The sequence below is a fragment of the Archocentrus centrarchus genome, chromosome 15, assembly GCF_007364275.1.
Source record: "Archocentrus centrarchus isolate MPI-CPG fArcCen1 chromosome 15, fArcCen1, whole genome shotgun sequence".
Lineage (NCBI taxonomy): Eukaryota > Metazoa > Chordata > Actinopteri > Cichliformes > Cichlidae > Archocentrus > Archocentrus centrarchus.
The window spans coordinates 14306303-14322117 of record NC_044360.1 but is presented as its reverse complement, the minus strand read 5'-3'; the positions used below and the strand labels follow the sequence as shown (position 1 = coordinate 14322117).

The window sequence follows — 15815 nt, the reverse complement described above, 5'->3', positions numbered from 1 at the left end:
CTCCGTGTCGGTTCCTCCCTCCTTTCTCCTGTGAGCGCAGTTAATTTTAAATGGCTCAAGAGATTATCATTACAGTTTACAGAAGCTGTTAAGAGTTTTTCCTGTCACCATAATTCACATCATTGTGCCAAAATAAAGATATGTTTGATGATTGACTGTTTATTGCAATTCCTTCCTCTGGCATTTATTCACAACACTGATTACCAACTGTGTGGAAAAAGACAGGAAATGTGATTACATCATAGCACCTGTTGCTGCATGGACATTCCCCAGTGGTAACACTACAACTTAATACACTGCAGTTTCCTGGGCAGAGTGTAGGAGGGAAATATAGATTCATTACACCATCTCTGCTCCCCGAAGCCTCTGAATTAAAGGTATACAAAGTGATTCGTGTTTTCAGTCAGAGTTTTGTTCCAGGTTGTCCCGTGGAGCATGTGATTATAGCCACGCAGGTTCCCGGCGGTGATGTCATCCTCACTCCCAAATGAGAAGCCTCTCTTAAGTGAGGCATCTTTTTTGAGGTGTTGAGTGAATACTCTTGTGTTAGAGGGAGTACGTGGCTACATCCAGCTGTAAGCCTGATAACATGATGAGTGCTCAGCTTTGTGTATCAAAAAAACAATACGGTTGTTATAACTACTGGGATTTTTGGGAAATTACAGCCTGGCCTGTAAAGTTATGTTATTGCCACAGTATCCTAAAAAAAACAGTCTGGTTTATATACATATTTGATGCCTTGCCTTCTCAGTTTTAGGAGCATAAGACTATAATCATTGTAAGATCAGAAATCTTACCATGCTTGTGTGCAGGTGTGGTTAACCAGGACTGTTCTTTATACTCAGCACTTTGCTTTGCCCTTAAAACACAATAACGATGACTGTCAATTTCAAAGGAAACCATTTCTCGTTAGCTGTCTTTAGTTTGGGAGGTGAGGGGGGGGGGGGGGGGGGGGGGGGGTGATTTGGGGGATATGCTGTGCCCTGAGAGAAATTTTTAGATTCAGCAAAGGCAGCAGATTAGAGTGGAAACGATAGAACCACAACATGGAAAACCAAACCACCTCTTACTGCACAAGTCCTACAAACAACTCCCACAAACCCAGACAGACTGGATCCAACTTTACCCTCCAAGCCTGATTCTGTTTGTCCACCTGGTTTCTTTTTGTTTCAGTTTAGACTGAGACTTGTCTCTTATTCTCCTTCTCCTCCCACTTGAGTGCGTTCCAGCTTGACGATCACAGCATTTACTGTTTAACAAAGCACATCTGGAACGAGGCAAGAGAGGATGGAAAAAAAAAAAGGCGTGGCTAGATCTCGATCATAAACCTGTTACTGTAAGATGCTGTCATGCGAATACAATGTCGAAACTGCAGTTAGGCCCATAATTTGTTGGATAAAGACAAGTTTGTCTAATTTTACTGCAGTACATCACCACAGTGGATTTTAATCAAGATGTGGTTGAAGTGCAGACCTTCAGGTTTAATTAAAGGGTTTTTACATATATTTTGCATTAACTGTTTAGAGTTGAAGAGACTCTAAAGCAACTGTGTAGTTGACTGACATGGCCAGGTGAGGCCTGTTCTCTTGTTACTTCATGATAAATCTGAAGTTGACTCAGATGGTTGAATTTATATTTGTAGCTTTTCACTGTAATTTTAAATATGGAGACCAAAGAGATGTTTCCATGAAAACCAAAATAAATCTATCGGAGAGATGGCCAAATTAACAAACTGCTACATTATTTTAAGTAATGAATGCACTGGCTAGCTCAGAAACACTAAGGCCTAAAAGATTACAGAATACAAAGTGCATGATGAGAGAGTTATTTCCGTGATTAAGAAAAATAACTTCACAACATTTAAACAAGTCAATAAATCGAGGAGGTAGCCTGCACAGCTCGGAATAAAAATTCTTTGGACAGATTAACGTGTACCAGAATGATAAGAAGAGAAAAATATGGAGATGGAAAGAAACTGCTCATGATCCAAAACATACCAAATCATGGTGGATGCAGTGTTATGACATGGGCATGTGTGGCTGCCAGTACAACCAGGTCACAAGTGTTTGTTGATGATGTGATTGCTGATAGAAGTAGCACGATGAATTCTGAAGTGTACAGGGCCATTACTTACCATTACTTACTACCCAGCTTCAACCAAATGCTGGCTGAAATGCTGACCAAAACACTGATTGGCTAGCACTTCACAGTGCAAATAGATAATGACCCAAAGCATACTGCAAAAGCAACCCAATAGTTTCTCTTCAAGAAGAGAAGTCAGTCACCTGATCTCAGCCCTGTAGGGCATGCTTTTCAGTTATTAACTACAAAACTGAATGTAGAAAGACCCACAAACAAGCAGCAAGTGAAGGCAGCTGTAGTAAAGAGCTAGCAGAGCATCTCAAAGGAGGAAACACAGCATGTGGTGATGTCCATGGCTTCTAGACTTCAGGCAGTCACTGACTGCAAAGGATTTTTATTCAAATATTAAAAACAATCCTTACATTTAAAGTTATGTTAGTTTGGCCAATTAATTTTGACCATCTGAAAATGGGGCCCTATGTATAAAAATGGCTATAAATCCTAAACAGTTAATGCAAACTTTTTATAAAACCCCTTGAATTAAAGCCGAAAATCTGCAATTCAATCACATCTTGATTGTTTCATTTTAAATGCTGTACAGAGGCAAAGCAACAAAAACTGTGCAGTTATCCAACAAACTATGGATCTGACTGTAGGAATTTATCTTCTTTTCAGTACTAATCAAAATATCATCAAATACCGCGCCTATAGCCACACCTATAAAATATGCATATCTAAGTAAACACATGCTGAAACCGTTATGGACTGCTATACTTTGAAGGAAATCTGCATCATAAAAGAGTTGACTGAGCTTGCTTTGCATCTTTCATTGTTTAGCTCTGTTTAGCTCCCTATTTAATCTCTCAAGAGATCGATCCTTTAAATGGACATCTGTGTCAAGTGTCAACATCAAAGTGCCTGTTATGCACCCTGATGGCTTTTTAAGCTCCTTAAGTGGTTTCCTTGTGCGGGGTTTGTCAGATAAGAGGGTGATGTAACCTTGCCTGCTGCCCCAGCGATCAAAGTGAGTCAGTTTGCACTTGAAGTCCTTTTTCAGATGATATGTAATTACGCCCTGTGTTGAACTCATGTACTGTTACAAGAGGGTCAATTGTTGCTGGAGAATTTTCAACCCCCCTTTTTTATGTATTCTCATCACAGATTACTCCACTTTGAACTCTGATTAACTCCTGATAGATAATAGACAGTTTGTGTGATTTTGCCATCAAACGTTTGCTTGATAATAATTGCTTGCCTTTAGTTCATCTCTTTGTTGTATTAGAAAGGATTTTGGTTTGCTTCACAACTGTTTGTCACCCTTTCCTTTTTTATTTATTTTCCTCTCTTTTGCAGATGCGAATCCTCGACAAATTTCCAATTGATGGAGGACAGAAAGACCCGAAAAAGAGAATAATTCCTTTTTTGCCAGGTAATAAACTCAATGCGCACACACTCAGCCCTGTCAGTATTACCATCAGTTTTAGAGACCACAGTGTTCAAGTCTTGTCAGACATTTTGTTGTTACTCCTACACACTCCATAGCATCGCCTACCACATTGCTTTGTTTTATTAGCTTCCATTCTCCACCCAGGCTAAATCAATTTGTGGTCAGCCATCTCAGTAGGAGGCTAGCAGAGAGGGATTTGTCTAATCTGATAAACTCATTGTGAGCCAGAGCAGAGGAGAGCAGTGAAGAGATCCTTTGTTAGACAAGCTGTACTGCTCGAGTCTCTGTAAGCACACCATGGCGTGAACTGTATTCTTTACACACAGAAAATGGTTTGCATGATTTCACTATTTAGCGGGCTTCTTGCCATTAGACACCAATATCAATCTCATAAGAGTTAGAAATTGGGAAATAGGGAAAAACGGAAGAGTGGTTCCAGTGGGCTCCTATTACTGCCGCTAGTTGAGAGCAATCAGCTTTAGAGAAGTTTTCCATATGTTGGTAGGAAGTTTATATCCCAGCGGCAATACCAGCTGAATCCACTGAGCTGAAAAAGGGACAGTGCTTGTTTTTTTTTTTTTTAAATAAATGCCTAACTCAGGGGTGGGCAACTCCAGGCCTCGAGGGCCGGTGTCCTGCAGGTTTTAGATGTGTTCCTGATCCAACACACCTGATTCAAATGGCTGAATTACCCCATCAGTATGCAGTCAAGTTCTCCAGAGTCCTGCTAATGACTTTTATATGTGATTCAGGTGTGTTGGATCAGGAACACATCTAAAACCTGCAGGACACCGGCCCTCGAGGCCTGGAGTTGCCCACCCCTGGCCTAACCCATAGCAAGACTTTAAGTTTGTGATGACCAGAAATTGTAGCATTTTTAAGTTTTTTGGATGCTTGTATGTACACCTGACTGTGCTCTGTTTTTCCTCAGGTAAAGTCTTATTTCGCCGCAGCCACATAAGAGATGTAGCCGTCAAAAGGCTGAAGCACCTGGATAATTACTGCAAAGTAAGACAAAGGCTGCATGTCTCACAGTGTTTCCAAAGGTGGATTTTCTCAACTTGTGTGCAGCACAATACAGCTCATATTGAAGAGACCACTCATTTTTCATTTATATGTTAGTGGAAGCACACTTCTATCTCTGTCAGTGTGCTACCCGCTGAACATTTACCACAGTATTTTCAAGGCAGGCCTCAACATTTATCTTCCCCCACCAGCCTCAACAGGAAAGCAGCCACTCTAATGTGCACTGGTCATTTCCTGTCACCCATGTAAATAGGCAGCATATAAAGGAAACAAGGGAAACAAGGGCACACAGGGCTAAAAACAAAAGAGGGACTAAGAATGAATCAGCAGACTTTAATTGTAGCAATGAGTGCCGATGGCTACCTGACCCTCTTATGTTCATTAACCCACAGAAGGGAATGTGGGGCAGGTGTGCTGCTGAGTGTGGCAGCAGTTTCTTATTTGGTGGAACTGAACCAGATTTGTCGCACAAAGCTTTCCTGTAAATACAGTTTACATTAGGGAGTCTTTTGAATTTCGGTCAAGTTGAGATCTGTGTTCTTCTTTGTTTTAACCCCCTCTCTTGGGTCAGAGCCTTCTTCCTTCCCCTCCACCCCCTCTACATCCTGGTCTCCTCATCTGACTGGGCAGTGACTAAGTATTATAAACCAGTTACTCACTGACATTCAGTCCAAACTGACGCACTTTTACGCTGTTGTTGCAATCAGTAGTTTTCTCCCTTCTCTTTCCTAGGCTCTGATGAAACTTCCCACCCACATTTCCCAAAGTGAGGAGGTCCTTCAGTTCTTTGAGACCAAGTCAGAGGACCTCAACCCTCCCACAGAGTGAGTAACTATAACTATGTGCTGGAAATCATATTGAGCATTAACATCGTCTGTTACATGAACTCTTAGATACCAAACATTGCCCTCTGGTGGGTTGTGATCATTGAATACAGCAGCAAACTGAATGTGTGTGTCTTTAATTCGTGTTGACCCATCCTGATCCAGAGGCTTTGCTTTGTCAGTGATGATTGATTGATCCTGGTTGAGAAGCCCCGCTTTTTATTAATGATGATTTCTTGAAGGTGACACCTGATGCCAGAACACACGGGGGAAAGCTCAGTGGTGTCATGACAGCGAGGCCGAGTTCAAGTCTCAGGGCAGATAAGGCTCTCACGCGAGTCATTTATCATACTCAGTTCAAAGTCAGAGTGGGAGTGATTTCAGCCTGGCTGCAGTATTACTCATTGCCTAAATTCTGTTCTTTCCATTAGATTTATGCTCAATTGTATGTCTGGGATATTAATGATCAATTAATTATTTTATCAACAGTGTATTTAATGTACCAGGCCCATCACCTCTACCCTCTAATACTGCTATGTTAATGTCACTTCACAGTGAAAAGCCTCCCCTCTGTCTCAGAGACAGTCCAGTGTCCTATAAATTGATATATTGAGGTCTAATAGCCACAACAACCAAATTGTCATTCACTACCGGTGTGTGTGTGTGTGTGTGTGTGTGTGTGTGTGTGTGTGTGTTCATTTAATCTGAAACCGAAAACTTTTCCTGCAAGTTTTAAAGGAGTTCATTCATGCTGAAATAAAATGCAAAGAGATCATAAAAGCAGTTAAAATGGATCCAGTCAACCCCCCCCCCCCCCCCCCCCCCCCCCCCCCCAAATTGTCTTAATCACAACATTTTCTCCCACATGGTTCAAACGTGCCCTGCAAACAGCCTCAATAAATGCTACTGCCATCTAATGTTAAGCAGTGGTCACTGCACAGAAGGAGAAATAAACAAGTATGATTTTGCTTCATCACAAGAGGGAGCCACATGTTTGCCTTAAAATTAAAAGATGTTGCTATAGACTTTGAGTGAATGAAAGATGGTATCACATTAACATGAAGCAGAGGGTGTGTGTGTATGTGTTTACATAACTGCATGCCTCACTCTTTTAGTTTCTGATTGGGTTTTTAGATTTATATTGATGAATAAATGTATAGTGGTTAAATAAAGTAAAGTACAGCTTGTAATGCTTACAGAAAAGACACTCTGTATAAAACAGCTGTGTTTGACCATTTGGACAGTTCATAAAGGCAGGTGAATTTAGCAGAAAGAACTCATCTCGTCTCTTCTTATGCCTCTTAGGATTAACTAATATAGTGATACTTCTCAGGCTCCTGAATATTTGATTGTTAGGAAACCATTGAAAACTATTATTGCAGTGAGTGATTTAAAATCGATTAAACAAAAGTGATTCTTAATATGCTTTTCCCAATTCATTCAAATTATGATATCCTCTTTTTAAAGTATTTCCAGAAGCCTAATGGCTGTGAGCCACTGTATATTTCACAAGAAAGGAGAACTTTCAGAGAAGCTTTGAGGCAAATTCAGAGAAACAGATGTTATAAATTTGTATAATAAAAACATGTTTTTTGTAGTCTTACAAATCATCTTACATCCTGGGGTCCAAATTAGTTTGTGATAAGAAACATGCAGAAGACATTTTGAAGTTAGATTTTCTTTATAAGAATGAATGCCAGTGGCTAAATATAAAATTAAAATGCAAAGTTTTACTCATCAATCTTCCTTTGAACACTGCAGTGTTTTACAATTATGCAGAGTTGAAAGCGGATGTTTCTTCTGTTTGAAACGTGGAAATTTTACTCATCATTTTCGACATCAGTTAGCTTTAAGGTGTTTTGCTGAGATATAATACATTCTCTGCCAGCCTTTGTATTAGCTTGTTTATTGAAAAGTATCCACAAGCTGTATCTGCTGTGTGACTGCAGTGCATTTCAGTTTATTAATCCCGACAGGGAAATATGTCCTCTACAGCTGATACATCCAGAAACTGCATTGATATATCCAGACTGTTGTGATCACTTTTCAGCCATCTGCAGCTCTGAGGACAGCATCTGTGGGAGTATTGAGAAGTATAATTACATCCAGTAAACAAGCATGTGTATCCATGATGTCCATTTTAAGAAACATTTTACTTTTCATAAAGCAAAATCTCAGGTTAAACCATACCAGCTCATCTTTTAAATATATATTCTTTTTTGTTGACTAAAAACGCAGGTGGAGAGTATACTGATTCGACTTAAAAACACACACACACGCACGCACCCACGTACACGCACGCACGCACGCAGAGTTATAAAGGGTGATATTTGCTGCTAAAACTGTCTTTTTAAAGCAAAATTGTCCAGTACAAAATGAGAAGTCATCAAAAAGACATGAAACTCACCATATATCCCATCCTACATCAGCCTGCAGTAGTTACATTGCACTACTGAGCTATACAGGTAGCTGTGCAGAAATATGCCCCCCCCTCCCAAAAAAAAGAAAGTCCCAGTAAATTTATGTCATGAGGAGATAGATAGACAGATGGATGGATGGATGGATGGTTGGACTCATACAACAGTTCTGGAACACTTGCAAATTTTGATCGTATCCAAGAAAATTTTGTAATAGAAGTTACAAAGTAATCATTAACAAGATGACGCCAGTGATGCGCAAAGGCTGTTGGCAAATATAAAAAAAAAAAAAAAAATAATAATCTAACAGGCATGCCAGAAAATAAATAACCTCAATGATGTCTGTCTTTGAAGGTCAGTCCTCCATCTTAACTTCATTCTAGTGGTTCATGGACTTGCTAAATAGTTCAAAGCTTTATTCACATGACACATGGAGGAGTGCATTTAATCATTTTCAAGAGTGAAATAGTTGAATTTTGTTGAAATTTCAATGACTTCTGCAGCATCTATTCAAAACATATGTTATTGTTGTAAAATCTAGGGCCACGTTCTTCCTGATGTACTTACACAATGTTCCAGATACTGTACATGCATGTAAACGCAAGCAGTTTTGGAAGAGGTTGTCCTGATTGAACTCCTTTACCTGGAGGTTTCTGTAACCTTAATTATAGTTACATTTGAAACCCTAACAATAATGTCAGCCAGAACCCATGTGGGAACCTGCTTTTTGTACCTACATTGTGAATGCATACACATAACACAATATGATTAATACAACAAAAGGTGATGCATTTAAAATGAACTGGAACACAGTGTATTTATCTTTAAGTCTTATTTTTTTTTTTGTCTTAATTTGACATCATTGTTTCACCACAAGGAAAGTTATTAGTGGTTGATATGCAGTCAGACTAACATTCTTTTACTCTGACATCAGTGTGTGATCATGGCCAAGCTTTGTTGGAGATTTGGGCCAGTATGCATGAGGTTTACTGCAGTGGTGTGTGTGTGTGCTTTTGTGAGGATTTGAATCAACCTCACCATTACCTTTTTTAATGACGTGCACGCAGAGTCTCTTACTACACCCTTTCTGTGTGCAAATCACAACCCTATCATAATGGATTGCCGTTCAGTGACGTCGACCCATTGACTCTGGAGCTGGAGGTTACTCCTGCAGAGGTTAATCTGAGGTCATGCAGAAATGTCTGTGTACTGAAGCAAGGCAGATACCTCAGTCCTCTGGCTTGGATGAAAAATGTGAGAAAAGGACTAATATCAGACACATTCCTTTTGTAATAGGCCCACCTACAAAGAGTGAGCTGCAGTTATGTGCAAACAGATGGTTACTCTCAACTCAAGCTTAAGATGGATTCTCACAAGTTTGATGTTTTTTTTTTAATGATGTGTTCAGACCTTGTGCACGTGTCCTGTACTGTATGTGTGCCTCCTGGTCTAGATGACAAAACTAAAAATGTATGAATTAAAAAGTCTTGTTTTTCAGTTTGTTTCACTCCTTTTGCCAACTGAAGGTTAAGATTCATTTCTAAATACACATTAACAGAGTCTTAAACATTTAACAGCGTTTGGACATATTTTCGCTCCCCTTGCCTTCCCCTCATCTATTAGATTTTACTGGTGATAAGAGGAGAGTGCACAAAGCCAGAGCTGTGTGCTCAGTCTCCTCTTGGGAGGGATATTACTCCACCTCTGTGCTACGGGTCACAAGCAAGCAGGGCATGTCAAGCATCTACTTTATCTCCATTTTTCTTCCCCACCATCCCTCAGTTTTATCTCCACCCAAGCAGATTCTGGCAAATATAAAAACAGATCATCATATATGACAAACTACTTAACATATTTTGGCAGGATGGATCCATGCTTTTGTGTTGTTATGCCAAATTCTGACCCTAAATCAAGAAAAAAAGCTTCATCAGACCAGGCAAATTATTCCTATTTCTGTTGTCCAATTTTGGTGAGCCACTGTCAATTGTACCCTCGGTTTCCTGTTCTTAGCTGACAGTAGTTGCACACTGTGTGCTTTTTTTTTTTTTTTTTCTTTAAGTTTTTCCATGTTGTGCATTCAGAGATGCTCTTCTGCATACCCTGGTTGCAGTGAGTGTTTATTTGAGTTACTGTTGTCTTCCTGTGAACTCAAAGCAGCATGGCTATTCTCCTCTGACCTCTGACATCAACAAGGGATTTTCATCCACTGCTGCTCACTGGATATTTTCTCTTTTTGTGACCATTCTCTGTAAATCTTAAGTGTGTTGTTTTTAACGAAATACTTAAAAAAAAAAAAAAGTATTTTGAAGTTTCTTCTATTAAAGTTGGAGTAAGTAATCTCCTGTGTTACTTTGTGCATCATCTGTTTGGACTGTGCATGTTTTTAATCCACAGCTCTGTTTATGTTGGTTTGGCACAAATGTTTAAGTTTATTGCTTTTTCTGTCCATCATATATGATATGATGGACAGAAATGGTTGCAGTTGTTATTCTACATCACGAATGATTGATGGTTGATTGATGATGCGGTAAAACATTTTTCTTACTCTGTCACAGGTCAGTTCACTGTCTTTTTGTTTCATTGTCAGTTTAGTTAGTGTATTATTTAATCTTCTTATCAATCTATAAGCTATTCATGCTTAGAATGGTCTCATGATATTGACTTTGCTCATTCATAGGGGAAAAAGGGAAACCTTGTGCCAATATTATTTTATCAGAAATAATTTTTTTTACATTGCTTTCATTATCTAGAAGTAAAACAAATGTGAAACAGCTTATTTGTACAGCAGTGTAAAATAATCTACTTTGAAAATTGCAGTTTTTTTTGTTTTTTTTGTTAACTTGAATCAATGAAACACTGAGTATTGATGAACAGACTGTAACCTGGCAAATGTTGGGCAGGGTTTATCCAAACATGTGCTCATATCCATAACTGGCTGTGGCTCCAGTCCTGCTGCTGGCCTCTCCGGAGAGCCAGGTGTCTGTTCCCATCTGTGTCAAAACTCAGTTTCTACTCAGTGTTTTCTCTTTGCAAGTTAACTAAACCAGGACGTACACTCAGCCCACACTTCCTAAAATGGTCTGGTCTGACATGTTTATGCATTTCAACTTTATAAACAAATTCCCATCAAACTGAATGGAGTAATTATGTGAAGCACCATCATTTCTGTGCCTTCATTGCAATTAATGAAGCATGAGCACTCAAATTGAATCAACAACACTGTAATGAATTAATTAATAACTATTCATCATTTATTCATTGCCTGTCTCTAAATGACAAATTGTCACTCTACAAAAGGGCTGAATTGTACAACAATTGGAAATTAGGCAAATGATCTGTTCTAGTGTAATACGAGGTGGCCTTGAGATGTCAGCACTTTGCATTTTGAAAAAAAAACACAAAAAAAAAAACACATGCAAATAGACAAACCACAAGTGAATCAGGAAAACATCTTAACCAATTCAACAACACAAGCGCTGCATTTAGAAAAAAACAAAACAAAACTTTGTGTCAAGGTAAATTAAACAAACAGAAAACTTTTATTGCTGCCATATGCAGCTTGGTACATTGTATGCATGTGTTTTATCAACTCGCATTACCTTGTGTTACATGCATTTAAACTGCGTGTAGTATTTGTAAGAAATAAACCTAAATCTCCCATGTCTGCTGATTAAGCTCAGTATTTTAAGAAGCACAGTAAGCGTGGGTGCAGTGAAGGGATAGTTGCTGCTCTGTGACCTTAATGAGCGTCAAAGCACAGAGCAGGTTCATTGACACTAACTCTCTTCCTTTCAGTGTTTTTTCTACGGTACAGTTCAGGCTTTGGAACAGAAAGGCGCTTTCACATCTTAAGATGAATGGGACTTAAAGGGGGATATGATACTGTTCTAAAGTCAATAAATGCTGTTCTGTTAAATAGAGGCAGCTGCATCCTCCTCATGTACACCATATCTACCATTTGAACAGAAATATACACACACTGGCTAAAAGAGCTGATGGGTTGCTTTGTTACTGGCCTTGACATACTTAATGTGGGACTCACCCGTACGTATCCCACCCTGTCTCCCTCCCACTGCTTGTGGGTCAAGTTCTTCGTGCATTCTCAGCGAGGGTTTGGCTGGTACTTGTGTGCCAACTGCATTTGGATGGTCCCAGGCACAGATTCAACTGTAACCCCATATAAATGCTCTGACCTTTCTTGCATTCACACTCATTCTGACCATGTTGCTCTGGTGTTGTTTCCTTTGCAGAGACTGTGGAGGCTCTGGCAAACGCAAATCAGGTAAGAAAATGTTTTTACTTTTACTTTTTTACTGTTCGTGGATTTTAAAACACTTGTACTGCATGAACTTTAAAAAAGGGAAGTCCGGCAATTCTACCTATCAAAGTTGAGCCTTGAAAATGAGGTCAGTGTTTGTTGATAATGAAAAAAATCTCTCTGGTGGGGGTTTGAGGGGAAGAATTATGCAATTACACAGTAAGATTATAAAAATGAAAATGTATCATCAAATATATATTAATGCTTTCAGTTTTGATAAAAATGTAAACTATTTTCTTTTTATTTCAGCTTCTGAAATGAGAGAATTTGTAGCTTTTCACTCTCCAATATTAGAGTAAATTGAATATATTTGGTTTTTGGCCTCCATGCAGACAAAACAAGTCATTTGAATCTCTCTTTTTGTTCCAGCAGCGTAAGCAATTAATCAAGAAAATAATCTGCAGATGAATTAGTTATGAAGATAACTGTTTGCTGCAACCCTAAATTGGATTACGAACATTTCTGGTTGTGCTGTACAGATTTTTTTTATTTATTTATTTTTTCAAACTGTCACGAGTGTTATACTGTGAGAATGACACTGGTGCCATAACACTCCTGTAGTATTATTAAATGCTTAGGAAAACGGTGTTATGTGGGAGAGACCACCTGTCTGTGCCTCTGTATTTGCACTGCCAGAATGGGCTGTTGCATAATTATTTGTGTGAGAATGCTGAGTGACTCAGCTGAGCACAGGGATATGAGCGTAGGAGGCTGCAGGAAAAGCATGAGAGGGGTTTAGTGAACAGCTGTGCAATTCTTGTGTATTTGTGTGCATCCACTTGCGTGCTCGCAGTCTCAGAATGCCCGCATGCATTACTAAATTACACGTTAGTCCTGCAATCAGATGTAAAGTTGCTGCGGCCATCCCTTCCTGCAGTCTGCCACAGTTATGTACAGCATAGTTGGGCTATGAGAGTTCCTAGGAAGTTAATTTTCTGTGGGTGATCCACTCTGAGGAAAAGCTGTACTGGAATTGTCACCATACGAAATAAGACCCCAGCCTAATTTCATTATGTGTTTCACGGTATTGAGGCTTTATGTAAAAGTAAATACCAGCTACAGAAACAGCCACTTGAAATGGCCACTCCCACGGCTGTCAGCCGGCTGTCAGCCAGTTACCAGCCGCTGGGAGTCCCCCTACTTCTCTGGTGGCGGATCTTTCCACTATAAACACAGCCAAAAGTGTCGCCAAAAGATGCCGCTTTCTTCACAAAAACTTTGACTTGTATATTTTCAAATAATTTTATAGGTTTTATGCTTAAATATTTTTCTCCTGCTGAAATACAAAATAAAACACACAATGGAACACACAGTCACAATCAGTCTTCACAATCACTTCTACATTACTGAACTGTGGGTTCATCTTGACAGAGAACAGAACAAAAGGCAGCTGACATCCAAAGAAAAGCTTTGAATGTCCTTCAAGAAGCCTGGAGAACTATTCCTGAGGAATACTTAAAGAAATTACAGAAAGCTGCTACGTGGGGGCAGGGAAAAGGTCTTTGTAAATGTGACTGAGGCAGCAAACCTCGTGGTGCCTTCCAGAAAATGGGACATTAGAAAACAACCAATAAAACTGTGTGAATTCCATAAATTTAAGGTTTTCCAACTTGATATTTATTTTTTGCTGATGAAACCGACAATTTCTCCTGAGTAGAGTCCATGCTGTCTATTGCCCCAAGTTAATAATGTGTGTGAAGCTCCTAACCTGCCACAGAAGAATCCGCTGTAGTACTGATGATAGTCTACGCCAGGGGTATTCAACTCCAGGCCTCGAGAGCCGGTGTCCTGCAGGTTTTAGATGTGTCTCTGCTTCAACACACCTGAGTCAAATATGGAAGTCATTAGCAGGATTCTGGAGAATTTGACTGCATACTGAGGAAGTAATTCGGCCATTTGATTCAGGTGTGTTGGATCAGGGACACATCAAAAACTTGCAGGACACTGGCTCTCGAGGCCTGGAGTTGAATACCCCTGGTCTACGCTCTCTTACCTGTCTTCAAAGGTAATTTTTGCCCTTCAAATTACTGTAGCTCAGTGGTTCTCAAATCCAGGCCTCGTGGCCCGGTGTCCTGCAGGTTTTAGATGTGTCTCTGCTTCAACACACCTGAGTCAAATATAGAAGCCATTAGCAGGACTCTGGAGAACTTGACTGCATACTGAGGAGGTAATTCAGCCATTTGATTCAGGTGTGTTTGATCAGGGACACATCTAAAAGCTGCAGGACACCAGGCCACGAGGCCTGGATTTGAGAACCACTGCTGTAGCTACAGATATGCAGTATTCATTTATTTAACCAAAGGTGCAGACCCTTTTTTTTTTTTTGGAGTGCCGCTTTCAGAGTGCACAATTTATATTTAAACAATAACACAGAGTGGTTTGTGCCAGGCAGTTTATTGCATTTTAAAATTATACAGTCCAAAAATTATTTATAAAACTGGTGATAGGACATCTGTGAAACCTTTTATAAATCATGTTATTAATGTGCTTATTTATTTATTTATTGTCAGTCTTAAGAAAGCCAGGATAGGCATCAGAAGGTTCCTGCATCTTAAGTTATAATCACACAGACTGCGATTAAAAAATACTATAGAGGGATGTCTGTGGTTGGCATTGAAATTCCTTGTTTGTGGGGCCTGGGAGAGCTGTTTCCATTGTCATTAAATCCAAAAACCAGACTGAATAATAATGTGTTAACTCTTTCCTACCTGTCATCATACGCAGTTTTTGCACCTATAAATAAATAAATACTGCAGTATTCGGCTGGATACTTTTGCGGAACATGTGCCTGTTGTTGCATTTGGTCGCTTTCACAGTGGAGCAGAGTATTCACATGGAATCGCAGAGGAGAAAAACTCAGTTAAGCGACAGACACCTCAGTGCATCAAATAATGCTGAAAATAAGCCAGCATGGCTGCATCGTTGCCGCTGTGATAATTTATTCGGAGAGCCGGCGCGTTAGGGCACGGGATTATTCCCTGTAGCTGTAAGGGCCAAATCTTTGGGTCCCTCCCCTAAAGTAGGTTTTCACCCTAAATGTTTAAAACAGAGCACCACATATTTCTGCCATATTTCTTTAGAGCAGAGTACACAGCACATATAGCATTGTTGCGCTATCCCACTGCAATCTGTCGCATCACAGCTAAATACGCCGTTCACTGACAGGACCCAAAAATAATCAATTCACGTTTAAATTTCAAATTTACTTTTTGTTTAAAAACATTAGCAGTGAGGATAAGCGGAAGCGAATGGATGGATGGATGGATGGACATTAGCAGTGAGGTTAAATAATCATTTTAAGCTTTCAGGTTCATTAGTCAGCAATAACCATCAAGCCAAGTAGCTTGTTTGGTGTGCACATCCTCTACTTTATTGGCTTCAAGCAAATATCTGTGTCAGTGTTTCACAGAAAGCTTCAACATTGTGATTATGTTAGATTTAAAATGTATGGATGGTATGGCAGGCTGTAAATGAATGTGCTTCCATTATTACTGCTGCTCCTAGTGGAGACACAAGACATTACCACCAGTTTTCCTAAATGCTGCTTTGGGGCGTTACCACTCGTGGACACATTGCTCACAAGCGGGGGATCTCATTACGGCCAAGGATCAGCCGCGGACGCGCCAAGGTAGCGTCACGGACCAGCCGTCTGTTTTAAGTGGCTGCATCTGTACATACTGAAATGGAAAAAAATTGTCTTA

The 15815-nt window shown here is 39.7% G+C and overlaps 1 protein-coding gene across 3 annotated transcripts in view; it reads left to right on the top strand.

The window, feature by feature from the left end:
- The window catches only part of LOC115793314 (SH3 and PX domain-containing protein 2A), a 68861-nt gene that overhangs the window by 23230 nt on the left and 29816 nt on the right, over nt 1–15815 (top strand). For all 3 annotated transcript variants that reach the window (XM_030748236.1, XM_030748239.1, XM_030748238.1), the window contains exons 3-6: nt 3436–3511; nt 4461–4537; nt 5288–5379; nt 12047–12078. In XM_030748236.1, the coding sequence (XP_030604096.1) occupies nt 3436–3511; nt 4461–4537; nt 5288–5379; nt 12047–12078 (277 nt within the window). The remainder of the gene's footprint in view (nt 1–3435; nt 3512–4460; nt 4538–5287; nt 5380–12046; nt 12079–15815) is intronic.